At 43.4% G+C, this 22,332-nt stretch overlaps 1 protein-coding gene across 2 annotated transcripts in view; it reads left to right on the forward strand.

Annotated features, from left to right (window-relative positions):
• Window positions 1–10,026, forward strand: part of bpgm (2,3-bisphosphoglycerate mutase) — a 37,437-nt gene extending 27,411 nt beyond the window's left edge. For both annotated transcript variants that reach the window (XM_078552830.1, XM_078552831.1), the window contains exon 3: window positions 9,498–10,026. In XM_078552830.1, the coding sequence (XP_078408956.1) occupies window positions 9,498–9,685 (188 nt within the window). In that variant the 3' untranslated portion in view covers window positions 9,686–10,026. The remainder of the gene's footprint in view (window positions 1–9,497) is intronic.
• The last annotated feature ends 12,306 nt before the right edge of the window (window positions 10,027–22,332 follow it).

Consider the following 22,332-nt stretch of genomic DNA (forward strand, 5'->3'; position numbering starts at 1 on the left):
GGAAGAACAGAATCAAGAGGCAAACTGTCACATGTAATTCCAGCACAACCATGCCCCCCTTTTCTCATTATGAACTGAAGACATGCCCTTTTAAGGTCTGCCTTTGGTTCATTGACTTACATTGTTTTAAATTAAGCTGTCAACATTCAAAACTGCTTAGTCTCATCCCAGTGACAGTGCTAACCCCCTTCCTAGCATAGTACAAAAAAATGTGTAAAAGGACAAGTCTCTAAAGGCAATATATCTGAATACATGGAGCATTCACAATAAGGTAGACAAATCAACAGTGCAAATAGATGTAAATGGAAACGATATGATTGCGATTACGGAGACATGGCTACAGGGTGACCAATACTGGGATCTGAATATCCAAGGGTACTTGATATTTGGGGCAGACAGACCAAAAGGAAAAGGAGGTGGGGTGGCATTGTTAGTTAAGGATGAAATCAGTGCGATAGTGAGAGAGGATACTGGCTCAGAAAATCTAGAGGTAGAGTCAATCTGGCTGGAGCTAAGCAGCAACATGGGGTGGAAAACTTTAGTTGGAGTTGTCTATAGGCCTCCAAACAGTAGTGATAAGGTAGGGGACAGTTTTAAACAGGAAATTAGAGATGCATGTAACAAGTGCTACAGTAATCATGGGTGACTTTGATCTACATGCAGACTGTGCAAACCAAATTAGCAATAATACTGTGGCGGATGAATTCCTGGAATATGTACGAGAATTTTTTTAGACCATTGTCGAGGAACTGACTAGGGAACAGGCTATCCTAGATTTGGTATTGTGCAATGAGAGGTTTAATTGTGCGGGGTCCCTTTAGGGAACAGTTTCCATAACATGATAGCATTCTTCATTCGGATGGGAAGTGAAGTAGTCCAATCTGAAATTAGGGTCCTAAATCTTGACAAACTACGAAGGTATGTTGCATGAGTTGGCTAAGATAGATTGGGGAACATCATTAAAAGGTATGATGGTGGATAGACAATGGCTAATATTTGAGGAACGACTGTATGCATTGCAACAGTTATATATTCCTTACTGGCACCAAAACACAACAGGAAAAGTGGCCCAACTATGGCTAACAAAAGAAAATAAAGATATTAGATCCAAAGAGGAGTCATATACAGTTGCTAGAAAAAGTAAGATTGGGAACAGTTCAGAATTCAGCAAAGGAGGACCCAGAGGTTGATTAAGATTGGAAAAATAGAGTATGAGAGTAAACTTGCAAGGAACATATAAGTGGACTGTTAAAACTTCTATAAGTATGTAAAAAGAAAAAAATTAGTGAAGACAAATGTAGGTCCCTTGCAGTCCAAAACAGGAGAATTTGTAATCGAGAACAAGGAGATGGCAAAGCAATTAAACAACAGCTTTAGTTCTGTCCTCACGGAGGAAGACACAAAACTCCCCAGAAATGCTAGGGAACCAAGGGTCCAGTGAGAAGGAGGAGTTGAAGGAAATTAGTATTACTGAAACAGTGGGACTGAAAGCCAATAGATCCCCAGGGCCCGATAATCTACATCCCAGGGTGCTAAAGGAGGTGGCCATGGAAAGAGTGGATGCGTTGGTTGTCATCTTCCAAATATCTGTAGATTCTGGAACAGTCCCAGCAGATTGGAGGGTGGCAAATGTAACCCCACTATTTAAAAAAAAAAAGGGGAGGAAGAAAACAGCGAATTACAGACTGAATAGCCTAATGTCAGTAGTAGGGAAAATGCTAGAGCCTGTATAAAGGTGATAACAGAACACTTAGAAAATATCAACAGAATTACACAAAGTCAACAGAATTACACAAAGTCAACATGGATTTATGAAAGGGAAATCATGTTTGACAAACCTGCTGGAGTTTCTTTTTTTGAAGATGTAACTAGCAGAATGGATAAGGGAGAACCAGTGGATGTGGTGTATTTGGATTTTCAGAAAGATTTTGATAAAGTCCCACATAAGAGGTTAGTGTGTAAAATTAAAACACATGGGATTGAGGGTAATATATTGGCATGGATTGAGAATTGGTTAGCAGACAGGAAACAGTAGGAATACGTGGGCCTTTTTCAGAGTGGCAAGCAGTGACTAGGGATCCCACAGGGATCAGTGCTTGGGCCCTAGTTATTCACAATATATATCAATGATTTAGATGAGGGAACCAAATGTAATATTTCCAAGCTTGCTGACAACACAAAACTTGGTGGGAATGTGAATGATGAGGAGGATGTTAAGAGGCTTTAAGATGATTTAGACAGGTTGAGTAAGTGGCAAATACATGGCAGATGCAGTATAACTTGGGTAAATGTGAAGTTATCCACTTCGGTAGGAAAATCAGCATGGCAGAGTATTATTTAACTGTTGATAGATTGGGAAATGTTGGTGTACAAAGGGACCTGGGTGTCTTCATACACCAATCACTGAAAGCAAGCATGCAGGCGCAGCAAGCAGTTAAGAAGGCAAATGGTATGTTGGCCTTCATTGCAAGAGGACTTGAGTACACGAGCAAGGATGCCTTACTGCAGCTGTACAGGGCCTTGAGACCACACCTGGAGTATTGTGTGCAGCTTTGGTCTCCTTACCTAAGAGAGGATATATTTGCCGTAGAGGGAGTGCAGCGAAGGTTCACCAGACTGATTCCTGGGATGGCACGATTGTCGTATGAGGAGAGATTGAGCCGACTAGGCCTGTATTCACTGAAGTTTAGAAGAATGAGAGGAGATTTCACAAACATATAACATCCAGACAGGGATGGACAGATTGGATGCAGGGATGATATTTTCTGTCTAGAACAAGGGGTCACAGTCTCAGGATATGGGATAGACCATTTAGGACTGAGATGAGGAGAAACTTCTTCACTGAGGGTGGTAAGCCTGTGGAATTCTCTACCACAGAAGGCTGTGGAGGCCAAGTCACTGAATATATTTAAGAAGGAAATAGATTTTTGGACTCTAAAGGCATCAAGTGGTATAGGGAGAGAGCGGGAGTCTGGCATTGAGATTGTGAATCAGTCATGATCACATTGAATGGTGGAGCATGCTTGAAGGGCTGAATTACCTATTCCTCCTATTTCTATGTTCCTATGTTCACCGTGCTCAACAGTGTTCATCCCCACTCTGTCACACTCCCACACTGAGTGTATTCGCCTCTCCAACAATGCTTACCCGCACTCTCACCCCTGACGGTGTTCTCCTTGCTCTGTTGTCTCTCCCCGCCCCCTCCCCGACTGGCCAGACAGAAACCAGGGATTCCGGAAGCTGAGTCGGTTGCAGGGGAGGCTGAACACTATCAGGTGGGGGGGGGGGTGGGGGCGCTTAAACTTTGCTGGCGGGGGGGGTGGAGAAAGGGCTTAAACATTGCTTTGGTGGGGGGGGCTTAAACATTGCTGGGATGGGGGTGAACTTTGTCAGAGGTGGGGGGAGGGGTGCAGTAGTGAACATTGCCAGGGCCGCTGGAGCGTTTTGACACTGCAGCTGATTATTTAGAGTTTCGCTGGTTTTATACCTGCTACGCTATGAAAAGCTCTAAAGTAAATCCGTGTAAAAACCAGGGTAAGTATAGCACAAATTGCCCAAGTCACCATGGGTCTCGGTCTGTCCGCCGTATGACCCAGAACTTCCTGCCGCTTGCCATTTCAACACTCCACCCTGCTCTCATGCTCACACATCCGTCCTTGGCCTGCTGCATTGTTCCAGCGAAGCTCAACACAAACTGGAGGAACAGCACCTCCATCTTCCGATTAGGCACTTTACAGCCTTCTGGACTTAACATTGAGTTCAACAGACCCATTTCTATTATCTTTACAATTTATTTCCATATTGTTTTATCCCCAACTTTTGGCCTATTTCGATACCCACCCCTACTAGGGCCACCTGTCACTTGCTCATCCTGCTTTCTACCCTTAATGTCGCCATTAGCACATCCTTTAGCTAATATCACCACCGTCAACAGCCCTTTGACCTTTTTGTTTATGACATCTTTGGCAATCTATCCTTTGCCTCCACCTATCACTGGCCCTCTATTCAGCTTCACCTGTCCAACTACCCTTAAACAGCTTATATTTCACCACATTTCTATTTCTCTTTAGTTCTGATGAAGAGTCATACGGACTCGAAACATTAACTCTGTCTTCCTTTCCACAGATGCTGTCAGACCTGCTGGATTTTTCCCACAATTTTTGTTTTGATACATAAAACAGCCACCTTGGTGTCAGCCTCTCTTTACAATTTTCTCCCAATAGCTAATAGATTTTGACAATGATGATGGGATTAAAGTACTAAAATATTTGCATCAAATGGCAATAGAGACTGATTAACAAAATAATCTAGCTCCCATCTAAATACACACATCACCCCGCTGACCACTCCCCACCACCACCAGGGCAGACACAACAGACTTTCAGCCATCTCAGAATCCATCAAAATCTGAGTGGGAGCAAGTGGACCTTGGTCCAGAGGGATTGCCTAAAAAGAAGGTACCCCACCATCAGCCAGTGCTTTAAGGAGCAAAGGGAAACATGAGAAAATAGCACTTTGTTTGATGTTTCAACTTTCAGCCACAGGCAGGTGCTGTATTGCTTTTTTGTTCTTAGAACTTTGGACATCCCATTCTTAAATCCTTACCCCACCCTTATGTAACTCCTAATAACTATCCATGTTCTACCCTTTAGCCAGTTTCTTAAATATGTAAGATTTAATCTGAATCCACACGGTTTTGACTTTTAACTAAATACCTCTCTTAAGGAACTTTATCAAATGCTTTACGGAAGATTGGGTAGCGCTTAAAACAGTCTGCTAGGGATTACACTTCCTTAAAAATTGGAAATGGATTGTCCATTGTGTTGACAGGCAGCTAGGTAGCTTTTTTTGATGTTTGTGTTCCACAAATACTTATAGTTCAGCCTCTTTAAAGGCTGCAAGTATTGACAATCTGGTGATCCATAAAACATTCGATCTTCAGAAACCATTTGACTTCAGCCACACTAAGTGTACTGCCTATAACATTCTTGTTATAGTGTATTTTGCTACTGAATGCATGTCATTTCTTATAGATCACCGTTTTTTTAGCTGATACCCATTATCTTCCTAGAGACTGTTACCCAGCTTCTGTTTTTACACTTTCATCGGTGTCAAGCTCTTTGCATCATATAGAATGTTGACTCTACGCTAGCCTCAAACACTGTATTTTTCAGTCATTGCAACCTCTCTACTTCTCAAAATTGGTTTCCATAGTCAGTGTGCTTCTAACTAGAGCACTTTAATTTCTTTCCTCCCTCTTTGCTGGAAATGAAACTCATACCTACTTGCTGTCATTGCATTCATTTTTCAATCTCTTTTCACCTTTCTGTTCTGTTCTGCACAGTAGACAGTTATTATTGTTAATCTCTGGTATTTTGCAACATGTTAAACTTACAGTACCTTTTTTTCTGAATTATATACTTTGCTTTATATTTATGAACAGCCTAGGTGTTTGGAGAGAGAGACATATATTGGTGCAACCAATATTTTAAGTACCTTGATTATTTGTTGTAGTTTTAATGTTTATTCATCCCATCACTGGAGGTTTTTAATAATCCTGGGGCATGGGGGGTTGTGGCAACAAAGTGCTATACCATATATAGCATGTTTTGTAGAGCAGCATCAGGTTTTGGAATTTAAACCTTTCTTTCAAAGGCTAGTATTTTATATTTAATCAAGTGCATGTGATTAAATTGTTATTTTGCTTAAAAGCCATTATATGGTTTTGTGATAGTTGGCTTGTTCTGGCAGGCTTGACACTGATGAAGTGTTAGTATAAAATTTGGCATTAAAGGCATCTATGATTGGTGGATAGGCATTCCTCTGAAGTTCACCACATAATTTTTCAACCTTTTCTGGTGTCCAGTTTATATATATATTTTGAAGGCTAAAAAAATGTCTATTGCCATTTTAAGGAATTGTTTTCTAATTGACTTTAAAGAATCAAATGAGCACATGAATAAAAGGGACCAATTTTCTTAATTTAAAACACTTTCTTGCATGCCTTCATCAGATTTATGAACAGAAATTAGTTGGTTAAATTCTGTGCCCTAATTTGCTTGCTCTGGGAGTCATTATATATGTTGTACCTTTTTTAAGTTTGTCCAGCTCTGGGACACCTCTGAGGCTGATGCTAGGTATGAGTAGAATAGATGAGAATAGCATCAGGTTTAAAATAAAATTGTGGGAAAAATTCTCATTCTTAAGTTTCAAAGGGTCAAATTTTGGGCTGAGTGACAAGTGAATTCCCCTTGTCCACAGTCTTTCCATGGGATTTTTCACGAGCACTTACTGTCAATGAGAGCCAAAATGGTGCAGCACCCTCTACAAGGGATCTCTGAACAGGACAAGAAGTTGTGTATTTCATTAACCACATCAGATTGAAGAATCATTATTAAGAAGTCCTATCTAAACAAAGGTATCAGTTTGAATATTTAATTCAATGGCAAATCAGTTACAGAAAGTGAAATAGATCGGAAAAGAGTCGAAAGGCAAAATGTTTTAAATTTTATTTTCTAAATCGCCAACAGTTAACATTTGAAAGGGTAAGACTTGTAAAAGTTTTTGAGTGCCAGAGAGGTTGTTTGGCATTAATTAAGGTTTGTTGTCCTACTGATATATATATTTAAAAAAAAAAATGCTTGCCCTGGAATGGACAAACCCTAACTCAACAGGATTCAATTATCATAGACATCCTGGAGGAGCAGGGCAACTCAGTCAGCAACAACCTGATTTCCTCATCTAACTGCTGGAAACCTTTCTGTGGAAAAATCTGGCTTGTACAATACATCAATGTTCAGTATTTTTTCAATTTATAAAAGTGTAGCAGCATAATTTGACAGTTACTTTCTAACTTTAATGTTTTATATCTCAGTTTATAGCACTGTAAATAATAGTTTAACTGCTCTTGCAATCAGTCTCGAAGATTGGATAACCCAGCTTTATTTGCAGTTCTATATCTTGTGTGTTTGTCCTGTCTGAACTTTTCAAAGAGCTGTTCTTAATACTGGATAAATCCTTAACACCAAGGTGTGTTGGTATCTACAGTTTGATTATGTTGCTGTTAAGGCTGCATAATGTGCAACTATAAGATGGTTGTGGTTGTTGGAGGTCAGTCAACTCAGCTCCAGCACATCACTGCAGGAGTTCCTCAGGGTGGTGTCCGAGGCCCAACCAGCTTCAGCTGCTTCATCAATGACCTTCCTTCCATCATAAGGTCAGAAGTGGGGATGTTCGCTGATGATTGCAGAATGTTCACCATTCGCAACTCCTCAGATACTGAAGTAGTTCATGTCCAAATGCAGCAAGACCTGGACAATATCCAGGCTTGGGCTGACAAGTGGCAAGCAATATTTGTTCCACACAAGTGCCAGGCAATGACCACCTCCAACAAGAGAGAATCTAACCATCGTCCTTTGATGTACACTGGCATTACCATCACTGAATCCCCCATTATCAACATCCTGGGGCTTACCATTGACCAGAAACTGAACTGGACTAGCCATATAAATACTGTGGCTACAAGAGCAGCAGGCCCTTACTCCCCAAAGCCTGGCCACTATCTACAAGGCACAAGTCAGGAGTGTGATGGAATACTCCCCATTTGCCTGGATGAGTGCAGCGTCCACAACACAAGAAGCTTGATACCAACCTGGACAAAGCAGCCCACTTGATTGGCACCACATCCACAAACATTCACCCCCTCCACCACTGATGCACAGTAGCAGCAGTGTGCACCACCTACAAGATGCAGTGCAGGAATTCACCAAGGTTTCTTAGACAGCACCTTCCAAATTCTCAATCTAGAAGGACAAGGGCAGCAGATAGATGGGAACACTACCACCTGGAAGTTCCTCTCCAAGTCACTCACCATCCTGACTTGGGAATATATCACTAGCTGTTCCTTCACTGTTGCTAGGTCAAAATCCTGGAACTCCCTTTCGAACAGCACTGGGTGTACCTACACCACATGGATTGCAGCAGTTCAAGAAGGCAGCTCACACCACCTTCTGAAGGGCAAATAGGGATGGACAATGAATGCTGGCCTAGCCAGCGAAGCCCACATGGCATGAATGAATAAAAAAAAAACTATAGAACTAGTGGAAACAAAATGGTTGGGCACTCAAGGTTTAACCAGGGTTTCTAATCTTGGCCAGATTACTGTAAATTAACAACCTTTCAAATATGCTTTTCTCCATTAAAGGGTAGGTAGTTACATTTTCAATGTGAAAACCAAAACTATTGTGTACGGACCTGCCACAAACTCTTGCCTAGCCACTGACTCCATCCTTCTCACTGACAACTGTGAGGCTGAAGCACATTGTTACAACTTTGTTATTTGAGGTCCAAATGAGCTTCCGACTGCATATCTGAGCATCCGCATAGACCGCCTACTTCCATCTCTAACATCAGCTGATTCTGTCCCTGCTTTGGCTCACCAGTTAAAGCCCTCATCCATGCCTTTTATTATCCTTAGTTTTGATTGTTCCAGTGCTGTCCCAGCCAGCAACCCATTTTCCACCCTCCATAAACTCAAGCTCATCCAAAACTCTGCTGCTATCCTAACTTGCACCAAGCTCTCTTCACCTGTTGCCCCTGTGTTCACTGACCAATGTTGGCTCCCAATCCAGCAACAAATTAATTTGAAAATTCTCAACCTTGTTTTCAGGTCCCTCCAAGGTCTAGCCCATCCCTATTTCTTTAACCCCTTCCAGCCCTACAGTTCTGAGATGGCTACCCTCTTCCAGTTCTGGCCTCTTGTGTATCCCCTAATTTAAATACTTCACCATTCATAGCTGTGCCTCGTCCCTAAATTCTGAACTTCCCTCCTCAAACCTCTCTGTCTCTCTCGCCTCCTTTTAAGATGTTCCTCTTAAAACCTGCCTCTTTGACCAGCTTTTGGCCAGGTGTCCTAATATCTTCTATGTAGCTCAGTGTCAAATTTTGTGGATGCACCTTTAGAATGTTTTACTATGCTAAAGGTGCTATCCACATGCAAGGTGTTATTAGCATTTAAGTATAAATTGTATCACATTGCACAAAATAAAAATGTATCACAAAAAAAACTTTACCTAGTGAGACAGGATTATATGGTTCATTTTTGATTGTGAACATTAGTATAAATATCAGAACAATTAAATCATGTGACTGTTAAGGTTTTTCTTAGTGTATTCAAGTTGGATTGATAGTGTTTTCAAACAGCAGATCATTATTGGAGCAATTGCTCTTAACTGCAAACATGAATCATGCAAAGACCAATAGAGATTTTTCAGTGCCAAATTCTTTTGAGGTGCTACTAAAAATAGGATCAATTGGATCATTTGACTGCCTTTTTTGGTACTATAGTTACCTAGTGTACATATCTGTATTGTAGAGCTTTGTAAAGGTTTCCTTATAGTAACCCAATATTCGCAAACTTGCCTCATCATGGAAATCCTCAGGATACTCTGTCGGTCTTTAAGTTTCTACTTCTAATTAACTCTTGTATTTTTTTTCAGGTATCGCAGATGATGAAATAGTTAATGTGACTCTGCCTACTGGAGTGCCAGTACTTTTGGAACTGGATGCGAACCTTCACCCAGTTAGACAACATGAATTTTTAGGTGATCAGGAGGCCATCCAGGCAGCTATCAAAAAGGTGGAGGATCAGGGCAAAGCATCAGTTCCAGGAAAGAATGTCAATTAACCCACATGTGCCAATTAACACTCAATGTATGACTTTGGAGAAGTATAATTAGAAACCATTTGGGGGAAAAGAAATTTGGAGGGGAAATTTATTTTGTTTGGAATGCTGTGTAGATTTGCTGCAGTTTGTGAGCATATCTAAGGTTTGGCACTGGTGAAGTATGTTGAACTTTATTTGCTGCTTTTGCACTAATGTCTTAAGGCTAATTTAAAGCTGAAACTGTGTATCTCTTCATATACTAGAAGATAGTTTTAGCACTGTATGAAGGATGCTTCTAGTAAAAATAGTTATGACAAGGTTAAGTTAAAGAGATGTTAATTATAATTTGTAATTTAAGTTGTGATTTAAGTTGTAAGAAATTTGTAATTTGTCCTTGGAGAGGCCTGCTACTTTAGTTAGGAACTGCAAAAGGTACCTTTCTGTGGACTAGGACTTCAAGCCTCCATCCTTCATTTGTGGTCATCATGCTGAGGGATTTTGGTACCTGAGATTGGAACAATGTTAGTCCAAACTTACTTGAAACCCATAAAGCCAGCAGATAGAGGATTTATTTTTTAAAGTTCCATGAATCTGTGCTGGATTTGAGACCATGAGCTGGACTTTATGCAGCTTGTCGCAAAGTCTCCCGACAGCTGGAAAACCTGCCCTCCGACATAATTGGGGAGAAGGTACCAGTGTGATATTCCCAGCCAGCGGTGGCAGGTTATCGATTATGCTCATTAATGAGTCAATTAACACCCATTATCTCTGGGTCCACTGCAATTTAGTGATGACTTGTTGGGTTTGCCTGCAGCTTTCTGGCGGAAGGCCCTTCACACTCTGTGCCCAGTATCAGTCATGGGTGGCAGCTGACAGCCACCCCCTGACCTTGTCTTCGACTCTCTTTTCTCTCTTTCCCCCCCCCCCCCCCCCCCCGCCTCCCCACCCCATGACCCACATCCTACCTTCACTCACCCTGTGACTTGGGGCCTGTGCACGATCCTGGGCCTTGAGGGGTGCATTATCGCCAGCAGCCACCGCTCCTACTAGCATTGGTGCCATGAGGAGCTGCTGGCTTCTAACTGACAGGTAGCTTTTTGTTGGATGGGACCTCAGTTGCAGAGAAGGTCTGACTGCAGCAAACTAAGTGCTGAAAAGGCACTTTATTCCACTGGACCTCCGCCACGGAATTGATGAGGGCTGTTTGGTTCTCTGACTGATGGGAGGCACCCCATTGGCCTGACAAAATCCTGGCTCATGTCCAACAAGTGTAAAATCAGTGCTTTAACCCATGGTGCCATTCACTTCCCAAAAATCCTTATGTTATTTATTATCAACATAATTTAAAACTATACATACTAAAATGACTGTTTTCCTAGAAATTTTTTCCTGGAAAAGATTATCAGGTCTTCCTGTCTTAATAAAGCCCAAATAGTCTAATTAAAACAAAGTGAGAACTAATAGGATAATAAGTAATCAGCAAAGATTTGCAAATCCTCTAGGTATCCTGAAAGTGACTGAACATTTTAGACTTCCCTGAAGAAATGACTCGAGTCCGATACACAGCTGTATGCCTCAATTATTTATTGGAGAAATTGGAGAATCCTTAATAGAGATGTTGCCTTTTGAGATCGTAACCATATATTTATTGCTATTTGAAGTATCTGTGATCTGATCGATTCCAACAGCATCAATGGAAATTCATTGGAAAAACAAATGCAGAATATTATTTACAATATGCAAATTGAATGGGGAATACTCAGAGGTTGGTGCTGTAGAAACCTGGGGTAAATAACACCTTGAAGTGTAGGAGAATGCTCCTGTACTGTAGCCTGCAGGATAAATACCACCATGGAATTTTACATTTTGGAGTTTACATTACCAACTTGTTTTGGTGTTATGAAACCGTAGGCATTTTTTAAGGTTTATGTAACTTTTCAGATGATTAGAAATAGAAAAATAGCATTTTTCTTTACTGTATTGCATTATTACTGTCAAATGTGAAAACTTAAAGATCAAGTGTTCATACCTCCTATGTTTCCCTAGCATTGCCTCTACCCATGGCTCAGTTAAGTTTAGCCCATGAGGTGCTCAGCTGTACAGACCAGGTTATCCCTTGGAGTTGTTGCTTGATTTGTACTGAGTTGACTCATCTTGATTGTGATAATGGCAAAATATTGCGGGTGCTGGAAATCTGAAACAAACAAAAAACCCCTGGAAAATCTCCACAGACCTGACAACATCTGTGGAGAGAAAGACCGTTAACGTTTCAAGTCCTCATGACTCATAAGAATAGTCATATGGACTCGAAGCGTTAGCTCTGTCTTTCTTTCCACATATACTATCAGACCTGAGTTTTTTCCAGCATTTTTTGTTTTTTATACAGGTAATGTTGGAGGTATTACAATTGGCCCCAGTATCTCTAGGTTAAGAAGAGGAATTTTTAGTTAAGATTCTGCCTCACCCACATCCTCGATTTTGCCATCCAGCAACCCATGTTTAAATTGTCTTGAATTCACATGCACTTGATGCAAGACCATTGGATCACATTACTTAGATGAAGTACTGGAAGACAACCCATGCCCACTGAACTATACCCCAGCAAGTTCTTTTGGGACAGAGGGGTAAGTGCAGAGTTCATCCCATGAAGAATGAAGAGCAAGCCAGTAGGTAGCATATGAAAGTGTATCATACTATTTTTGTTGTATGGTGTACTCCTAATCACCGATGGAGAGAGATGGAACCCTGGTATTGTACTCAATTGAATGATATCATGGACATTCAAGCTCTACATTGCGCTGTTCATTGCTGTTTCACTTTTTACTGTCCACATGTCTACTGAACAAAAGTAAAACAAAATTGAATGGTTAACCTATGTTATGTAATGGACTAATAACCCAGTGAATGAGGGTTCAAATCCCACCATGGGAGTTTGAGAATTTGAATTTGCTTTAAACAAAAATCTGACTATCAGTAGAAGTGACCATTAGAACTGTTGGATTGCTGTTTAAAAACCCAACTGGTTCACATGTCTTTTAGGGAAGGAAATGTGCCATTCTTACCTGGCTGTGTCCATATGTAATTGCCTTTTGAAATGGCTTAGCTAGCCATTCAGTTGAACCTAATTGCTGCAAAAAGTATGAATAAAACCAGCAGCTATGCTGCACGGACTACATTTGCTTAAGAATGCCCATTAAGGGCAGTTAGGCAAGAACGATAAATATCATTGTTGCCAGGTTATCTACCTCCTGAGAATGAATAAAAACATGCCATTTGAACAGTGCAAGTATAAGACAGTATTTCAGTCTTCCCATTTGGTTGATCTGTATTTTTTTAGCAGTATTATCAGAACCATTCAGTTTACTTCAGGTCTCCATTGGTATTTACCTTCAGTATATTCTGTGGATACTATATGTAAAATCTCAATCTGTGTATGCTACTTAAATTATTACTTTGTTATTTATTACATTTGTAAGTGCTGCATATGAAAATGTTGTAGATGGTTACCTACCTTTTGACGTCTGAGAATAGCATCAAAATAGTTATTACAATGTGGCAGTTCATGTAATGAAATGTGCAATTGTATTTTATGTCATTCTATTTGCTATATAATACTGTGTTCACTGACTAAGCCTTTTGCATAACTGTTATAAATTGAATGTTTGGATGCCCAGAAAAAGTACATTAAAAAAAAATTTGGGCAAATTTATTGATAGCCCTGAAAATAAATTTAATTACTGGAGATTAACCACTCAACTCAACCATCCATTATTCCTCAATGAGAAGCCTGGCAGTGTTCTGATCTGCGCTTTCTTGAGCATGATGCAGTACTGGAATTCCCAAATTTATCCTTTTTTTTTGGTTACAATTTGTTACATTTATCCTTGATATGAGATGAGGAGGAATTTCTGAGGGTTATGTATCTTTGCAATTCTCTACCCCAGAGGGTTATGGATGCTCAATCATTGAGCATGGCTAAGATAGATATGTTTGGGCTCTAGAGGAATCAAGGGATATGGAGATCAGGTGGGAAAGTAGAATCAAGATCAAAGATCAACCATGATTTTGAAAGGCAGAGCAGGCTGTATAGCTTACTCCCGTTTCTAGCTATTTTCTGATTTGTTTACTGCTTTAGTACAAGATATTGAAAAAAATCATGTTCTTATTTCTATTTTTTGAAATGTCTGCAGTATGCATTTTTATCAGAAAGATGGCTAGAAATTCATAATGGCTGGGATTTGCTGTGCCTGCCAGTGTCGCATGTATTCGGTGGCGTGAGCTGACAACATGGTGAAGGCCAAAAATCAGTTTTGTGATGTCATGAAACCAGTTTGCGATCGTCTGCTCTGGTCTGTCAATGGCAGGCCGCATTCCCCGCCTTCTGACGTCGGGAGCCTCGTTGTAATACATCAGCATATCATTATAAGGTCAGCCTGCCAGACTCATCCCCTCCTCACCCCACTGGATCGTCAGCCTATCACATCAATGTGTTTCACAACCGCATATATAAGGTGTGCACTTTGCTCGGGACTGCAAGGTTTTTTGCCTATCTTGCTTCGATCAGCATTCGCAGTCACCAGGCTTCACAGACAGCATCACATCATTTTTAGGAGGGCTCACGGGTAGGTCTCTAGCTACCAGATCAGCCATATGTGGGTGGCTTTTCAATGGCTGCAAGGCAAGGAATAGCTGGGGGAAGGGGCAGAAATGGCTTCACGGAAGGGAAGAGGCTGCAGGATGAGAGTTGTAATGGAGAAGGTATCCCAAGGTGTGTGTGGGGAGCATATGTTGATCTGTGCAAGTGGCTTCATGATAGTGAGGGCTGAGGAGGCAGTCTCCAGAGGAGATGAGGCCAGATGAACATGTGAAAGTATGTGTGAGAGAATGGGTGTTGATGACCCTTGAGCTGGCAGTGAGTGAGATGCCAGTGAATGTGTAATGGGCTTGAGTATGAGAGTTTAAAGTGGTGAGATGGCTGCCATACCCTGGCTGCACGGATGAGATCATTCATCCTCTATCTGTATTGGATGGCCAACCGCTTCTGTGCGACATTGGCACTAATCACCACTGTCATCACCTACCAAGTTGGAGTGGTAATGTAGCTGCCCTTCCTGTGGCCAAAGTGGGGGTAGAGGACATCACAGCGGGCCTCCAGGGCATCCAAAAGGTGCTCGAGCCCTGCAGTTGTCTTGCCTTCCAGGGCCATGCTGCACTGGAAGCACTGAGTGTGGCTGTACTTTAAATGTGGTGCCTGGCACAATGAAGTGGCGATGGCCTGGTGGGCAAACGAAAGCCCGTCGCCATGGAAATGGCGTGTTTCTCGGGAACGCGAAAGTAATGTGGCGGGAGAGAGGCTTCAAGCAGAATAACCAGCTTCTCCTGGGGGTACGGACCTGCAAGCCCTCACTGCGCCAGTGGCCATAGCTGGTCAGTGCCAGTGTGGGAGATGGTCTGGGCACCAATTGTCCCAGCTTGGTGCCCATCCATCTACGGTGAGCAGGGAGGTCCGTAGCGACCTCACGGCGCAGCTGGCTGTCGTCTCTGCGAGTGCTCCGGATGAGGGCGGCAGCTCCTCCACCCCTCTGCTAGTGACCGCTGCATCCATTGAGGCTGCAACGACTGGGGAAATTCCAGCTGTGGAACTGGCAGCTCCCTCCCAGGTGGCTCCACGGGCCAGAGCACGTCCGCCAAGGTCATCGAGGCCTACAGGACAGCAGAGTCAGCAGGCTGTCTCAGATGCTACTCCGAGCGATGGGGCGGCACCTTGACGTAGCACCCATAAACAAAAGCATAAGGCACCTTAGACACACTATGGGTTTCTCACTGGTGCTTTTGTGTTGGCCCTAGATTAGGGAATTTATATTTTCTAACATTGTAATAATGTTAGGAATTAATTTTGTTGCAACATATGATGGATGAAAATAAAATCCACTTGTCATCATGGCTGAGGGTGGCTCCTTTGTGCTGCATTTATATGTCTCACAGACATATGAGTGTTTGAGTGGACATTGAGGTTTATGTACTAAGCCCTTAGTTGCAGCTGATGAAGTGGAAGATGTAGCACTTAGGTGCTGCTTATGGATGTGCCAGGAAATGCTGGTCCTGCAGATCCATTTGTGTGGAGCTAGCTAAAGGTTCATTGGATTAAAGTCTCCCGGGTGACCCTGCCTCCTTGGTGTAGGTTTGGGTCAGCGTGCAGCCCCTCATAATTGCCCTGTGCTTCCTCATCCTTCGAACCACTGCTGGACTCATCGTGTGCAGCCGCATCCACTGCGTACCCCCCCTTTCCAGCGCAAGATTGTGCAGAGCGCAGCATACTACCACTATCACAGAGACACAATCTGGGGCATACTGGAGTGCACCCCGAGTGGTCGAGACATTGGAAGCGCATCTTGAGAAGACCGATGCCTCTCCACCACATCCCTTTATGGAGCCGTGGCTCCTATTGTAGTGCTGCTCAGCTTCTGTTCTTGGATGGCGGAGAGGCGTCATGAGCCACCTTCTGAGGGATAGCCCTTGTCACCCAGCAGCCATCCATCAAGCCGAGCCGGAGCACTGAAGAGCCCCGGCACCAGGGAGTGTCTGAGGATGTAGGCATCGTGGGAGCTGCCTGAGTACCTTGCACAGACTTGTAGAATCTGCATCCTGTGATCACACACTATCTGCACGTTTGTGGAGTGGAATCCCTTCCTGTTGACGAAGGCACCGGGCTCACCTGCTGGCGCCTTGTTGGCCACATGTGTACAGTCTATAGCACCCTGGACTCTGGGGAAGTCAGCAATGGCCGCGAAGCCTCTGACTCACTGTGCCTGGCTTGCCTGGTTGCAGTGGAAGTGGATGAAGGTCAATGCACGTCTGAACAGAGCATCTGTGACCTGCTTGACAGTGTGGACAGCTGATTGGGAGACACCGCAAAGATCACCCACCGAGCCCTGGAAGGAGCCAGAGGCATAGAAGTTGAGGGCAACTGTGACCTTCAGACTGCTGGCATGGGGTGTCCGCCCACACAGTTAGGAGAGATCTCAGGGCCAATCATCTAACAGATATAGTTGACTGTCTCCCATGACAGTCGGAGCCTCCTTTGGCACTGCACCTCAGTCGTATTGAGGTAGCTGCTTCTCTGCCTGTATACCCTGGCAGCAGGATAGTGGCATCTTCTGCGGTCCCTTGCACCTTGGACTACCTCTTGGCCCTGCGCCCCTTGTGCCCGCACCTGTACTCCCAAAGGTGGCTCCCCTGGAGGCTTATTGTCCACTCCTGGCCTCCTCCTTATTCTAGCCCCCTCTTCCTCCTCAGAGGAGCTGCCTCCAGTGGAGATGTCAGAATCTATACCCAGGCTAAATGGAGACCTCCGAAAAGCTGCAGGCCCGATAAAGATTACTGTCTGCAGAGTGCTGACCTGAAGGTTCAAAAGACACAGAAAGCTGCTGGAATTTGTTCCGAACTGCTACAGATTACACAGGCAAGTTTAAAACACTTTCTGCAATAAATACTTCACAGAACACATTGACAACCCCACTGAGCCCTCATATATCCTGCCCAGGGATGAGTTTTTTTAAAAAGTCTAATGGAATGCAGGCCTGAAATGAAACAAACTAGGGTTGTATCTCCTTAAATTTAGAAGGTTAAGGGGGTGATTTGATCAACATTTACCTTAAGGGGAAGTCCATGACCGGGGGCAGAGTTTAAAAATTAGAGCCAGACCTCTCGGAGTAAAATTAAGAAACACTTCTTCATGCAACGGGTGGTAGCAATTGATGCTAGATCAATTGTTAAATTTAAAATGGAGATTGATAGATTGTTATCCAAAAGTATCAAGGAATATGTAGCAACGATGGGTATATAGAGTTAGTTTGCAGATCAGCCATGATTTATTGAAATGGCAGAACAGGATCAAAGGGCTAAATGACCTCCTGTTCTTATGACCTATAATCTTGGTAAGACCACACTTGGAGTACTGTGTAGAATTCTAGTCTCTGTATTACAAAAAGGATATAGAAGCACTGAAGAAAAACTAAAAAGATTTGCAAGGATGATACTGGAACTGAGAGGTTCTGACTATCAGGAATGACTGATCAGGTTGATATTATTTCCTCTAGGAAAGATAGAGGGGTGAATTAACTGAAGATCTTTAAAATTATGAAGAGTACAATAGTTTTAGATTCATCTTCTCTAAGTCTACCCTAAGGGTCATAGATACAAGAGCCATTAATAGCTTCAATAAAGACTTTAGGAGAAAGTTATTTAGTGAGGGTGGTTAGTGTTATGATCCTCATAGAGACCAATAACTTTTTAAAAGAAAGAAATCCTCACTATGCCAATGGAAAGAAACTGAAGGACAAGATTTCACTTTTTAAGACCTTTACTGTAACAAACTAAAATAAACATAGATCAAACATTAATTAACGGGCAACTGATACAAACTAAAGCAAAAGGTACATTTCACATTAACCAACACAATCGACAAATGCCTTACCAAATCATACCAAATTCATTAGCAATATTCATCAGCTCACAGCTAGTTCATCAACTCCATCCTGCAAATTGACTCTCTAGTCTGAATGTAACATTATTTAATTGGAAAATCAATCCTCATATTGAAACTGATATCATTACCGTCTGTAAAATGGTGTCCTCTGATTGTATCAAAGTACAGAGATTTGTTTTGTACAGACTGGTGAGCAATCCCCACAGCAGTCAAGAAAAGGATAATGGTGTTAACAAAAACAATGTCAAAGCTAAAATCCTTGTGCAAATTGAAAGAAATAATTAAAAAATCACCAGATCTGCTTTAATGCAGTAGTTAAACCTATACAATTCCCAACAGTCGGTATAAAGCTAAAGTACAAAATTGAACTATGTAATCCTGGTCAGATAGCATGTTTAATTAATTTGTCACCAATGATGTGGAAAGACTCTCTTCACTGTAGACCTGGACCTCCATAGTACACCTGGAGCTTTAGACTTGTTAATCAGATATATCGCAAACCAAGTTAAAGTGATTTGCGTCACTGATTGAGGATTGGCCCTGGCTCTAACATATCAGTGTTGATAGATTAAGTTCCCAAAATACCAGTACTCAGGAATTCACAATCATCATGAAACATACCTGAGTGCTGATTGATCTGGAGTGGTAACAGACTGGCTTTAGCCTGCTAGTTGTCTATTTCCAAAGAGTTAAACTGTCGAATCAGTTTTGATGATGCTCATTCTGAAGATTCCAAAGAAAGTTTGGGGAAGGCATGCCTGGTATGACCAGAAACAAGTCTATTAGACTGCATTCCAATCTTGCCGAGTTATGGATAAGAAAGCTCCCACATGGAGGGAGATCACAAGCAGTGGTTTTGTTGGTGTGTAACCTTTGTGCTGTATTGAACAATTAACCATTTCCCCCCACAGTTTTATTTCACGACTATACCTTTATATATAATGCAGATCCTAATAGGTAAACTTCTCTTCACCTTGAGAATTCTGTAAGATAGAAATTATCTTCTTTTATTGCATCTACCGATCTACATACCCAAAACATAAATCTTGCATATAGCATGCATTTCCTGTGCATAACAACTTTCATTTTTAGATTCATAATTTTTCATTCACTTTTGTCAGCAATAATTTAGCATCACAATTTGTTTTGATTGATTCAAAAGTAAGAACCGAAAAGACCCAGAACATAGCGTAAAATGATACAGCACAGGAGGAGGTCATTCAGCCCATCGTGCCAGTGTCAGCTCTTTGAAAGAGCTGTTCAATTTGCTCCACTCTCCTGCTCTTTCCTCATAGTCTTGCGAGTACTTTTCAAGTTTTTATCCAATTTTCTTTCAAAAGTTACTATGAATCTGCTTTTAACACACTTGTGTAGTTATTTTTCCTCATGTTGCCTTTGCTTCTTTTGCTAACTATTTTAAGTCTGTATCCTTTGGTTACTGACTGTTCTGTCATTGAAAAGTTTCTCCTCATTCTGAGTTGAAGTGAGTGACTACCCTCAACATAGAGCGTGATACCAAGGTGCCCTGGTAAAACTGAAGTTTGGGTAGATAAGTGGGAAGTAACTTGTGTCACACAAGTGCCAGGCAATGACCACCTTACAAAAGAGAGTCTAACCATAGACTCTTAATGTTCAAAGACATTACCATGACTAAATCCCCCCCCATCAACATCCTGAGGAGCTCACCATTGACCATAAGCTCAATTGGAAAGCCACATAAATTCCATGGCTACTAGGAATGTCCCAAGACACTAGCTGATGTAACAATTCCCACCGATGTGGTAGTCTCTGCGCTGATGCCTGCCTCGCTGAAATGGTGTGACGCAGTTGACAGTTCAGGCCCCTCAGGTGTGAGAGGGGGCATCTGCACTTCCTCATGGCGGCCAGGCTCTGATGATGCTGAAATTAACAACAAGGACAGTGGATCAGTTAACGTGCACACAGTGACACAATTCATCCCTTTCCCCCCAGGCTCATAATGCGCTCAACCTTCCATTGGTGGGGTGGGAAATAGTCAGGAGGAGGCCAAATATTGCAGGCGGATACAAACGGGCTGGTCAGATGGCCTAAGGTATGCCACATGGAATGTTATGTGAATAAGTGTGAGGTGATGCACTTGGGCAGGACAAACAAGGTACGGGAATACACGAGAAGTGGTAGGACCGTGGAAAATAAGGACAATTAGAGGGACCTTGCTGAGCATGTCAACAGGCCCGTTAAGGTAGCGGGACAGGAACATAAGGTGTTTAACAAGGTAAAAGCCAGACTTGCCTTTATTAGCCGAGGAATAGAATATAGGAACAGGGAGGACATGTTGCAACTGCAGAAAACACTGTCGAGGCCACAGCTCCACTTCTGCGTTCAGTTGTGATCAGTGCTTCATGGGAGGGATGTGATTGGAGTGGAGAGAGTGCAGAGGTTCATGACCAGGATGCATGCTGGCCTGGAGAGTTGGAGTTATGAGGAAACATTGCGTACACTGGTAAAATTTGCCGTGGAGCACAGGAGATTGATGGGTGACATTATTGAGCTTCATACCATTATGAGGGGCATAGATTGGGTGGACAGAAAGCAACATTTCCCCTTGGTGGAGGGATGACTAACCTGGTGGCATTTATTTAAGGTAAGGGGCATGAGGTTGACGGGTGAGGTGATGAGGAACTTTTGGACAGAGTAATGTGGGACGCACTGGCTGAAAGGGTGGTGGAGGCTCAAGCCCTCCTAAGATGTAATAAGTATTTGGATGTGCAGCAGCGATGCCATGGCATATAAAGCCATGAGGATAGTGGTCAGAAATGGGATAAGGTGACTTTGGAAGGTGCTAGACACGCGCATCTTCAAAGGGCCGACGGGCCTTTGTCTGTGACCCACATGTCTGACTCTATCAGTCTATGAATGAGCAGTGTTGTTGCATTAGCGATTGCAACAATCATCAGTGTTTTGGATGGTGAGAAGACAGAGAGGGTGGGACTGTGGGCCTCAAATACCTGGCCGCTCCACCCCAGCCTCACCGACACTTGTGGACCTGGGCACATGGCCCGTTTCTAGCTCCAGGGCCTCCTGTTCAAAACGGCTCAGGATGATGAGCTGGGCCTGGCCACCTCCAGTGCGCGAACGTTCATGTGCATGATGTGGATTTTTCTCCTACCGAACAGAGAAGACCATTTAGTGGGGCTGATCGCTCATGTACTCTGCACACATACGCCGCACCCCAACCACAGTGGCCCATCTGAGGCCTCTAGTGCCTCCTGTCCATGCTACTGGCGATCGGTCACCCAAATATAGTACGGCTGCTCCCAACCCCGCCCCTGTCCCCCCACCCCCTCCAATGGCCGCCTTGGACACATTCTGCCTCCATCACTTTCAGAAACACGCGGTCTTGGCTCCCATGGCAAGGAGGTGCAACTAGGTGTGGCGCTGAGGCCACCAGATGGCTGTTGGCCATGGCACCTGATGCTCCTCTTCCACCATCTCATCACCGTGAATAGGACGTGTTGGAGTTCTGAGTATGTGCCTAGCTGCATCTCCTGCAGGTTGCCCTCAGACTACTCAAGTGCGACTAAGACCAACACATGGTGCGGAGAGAACCCACCTTCTCATTAACCACTAAGGCTGATGTAAGCATGGTCACTATCTGCTTGACCACACAGCGTGCGACAAATGCCCAACATGAGTCAATGCAGCCACGACTCTAAGACGTGGGGGGGAGGGCCCTCAAAGACTAAGGCTACCTGCTGGGTTAAATGCCCAAGGCCAACATGGTACTCAGCCTTCCAGAGCGGAACAAATCATTGAACCGCTTACGGCACTGGATCAGGTTTGGCGCACCACGTCCCGGGAGCTCACCACCTCCGCCACCTCCTCCTAGGCACGCTTCGTCATGTTGGGGGGGGACCCTCCTCCTCCCATCCTGAGGAAACAGCACCCCCCGCCATGCTGCCACCTCCTCCACAAGGGCAGCAAGGCAGTCATCGGAAAGGCGAGGGGCACATTGGATCCCCGCTGGCCTACCCTGCAGCCTGCCCTGCTCCTGGCCCACATCCTGCAGCCTGCCCTCCTCCCCTGGCCTTCCCTCTACATTGGCCTGCTGTGCAGATCCCCTGAGGTGCCACCTGTAGCTGGCCATGGTGAACAGCCTACAGGAGGCTGCCTGGCCTTTTTTTAAACAGGCTGCTGGGTT

This window comes from Cetorhinus maximus, chromosome 12, assembly GCF_964194155.1.
Source record: "Cetorhinus maximus chromosome 12, sCetMax3.hap1.1, whole genome shotgun sequence".
NCBI lineage: Eukaryota > Metazoa > Chordata > Chondrichthyes > Lamniformes > Cetorhinidae > Cetorhinus > Cetorhinus maximus.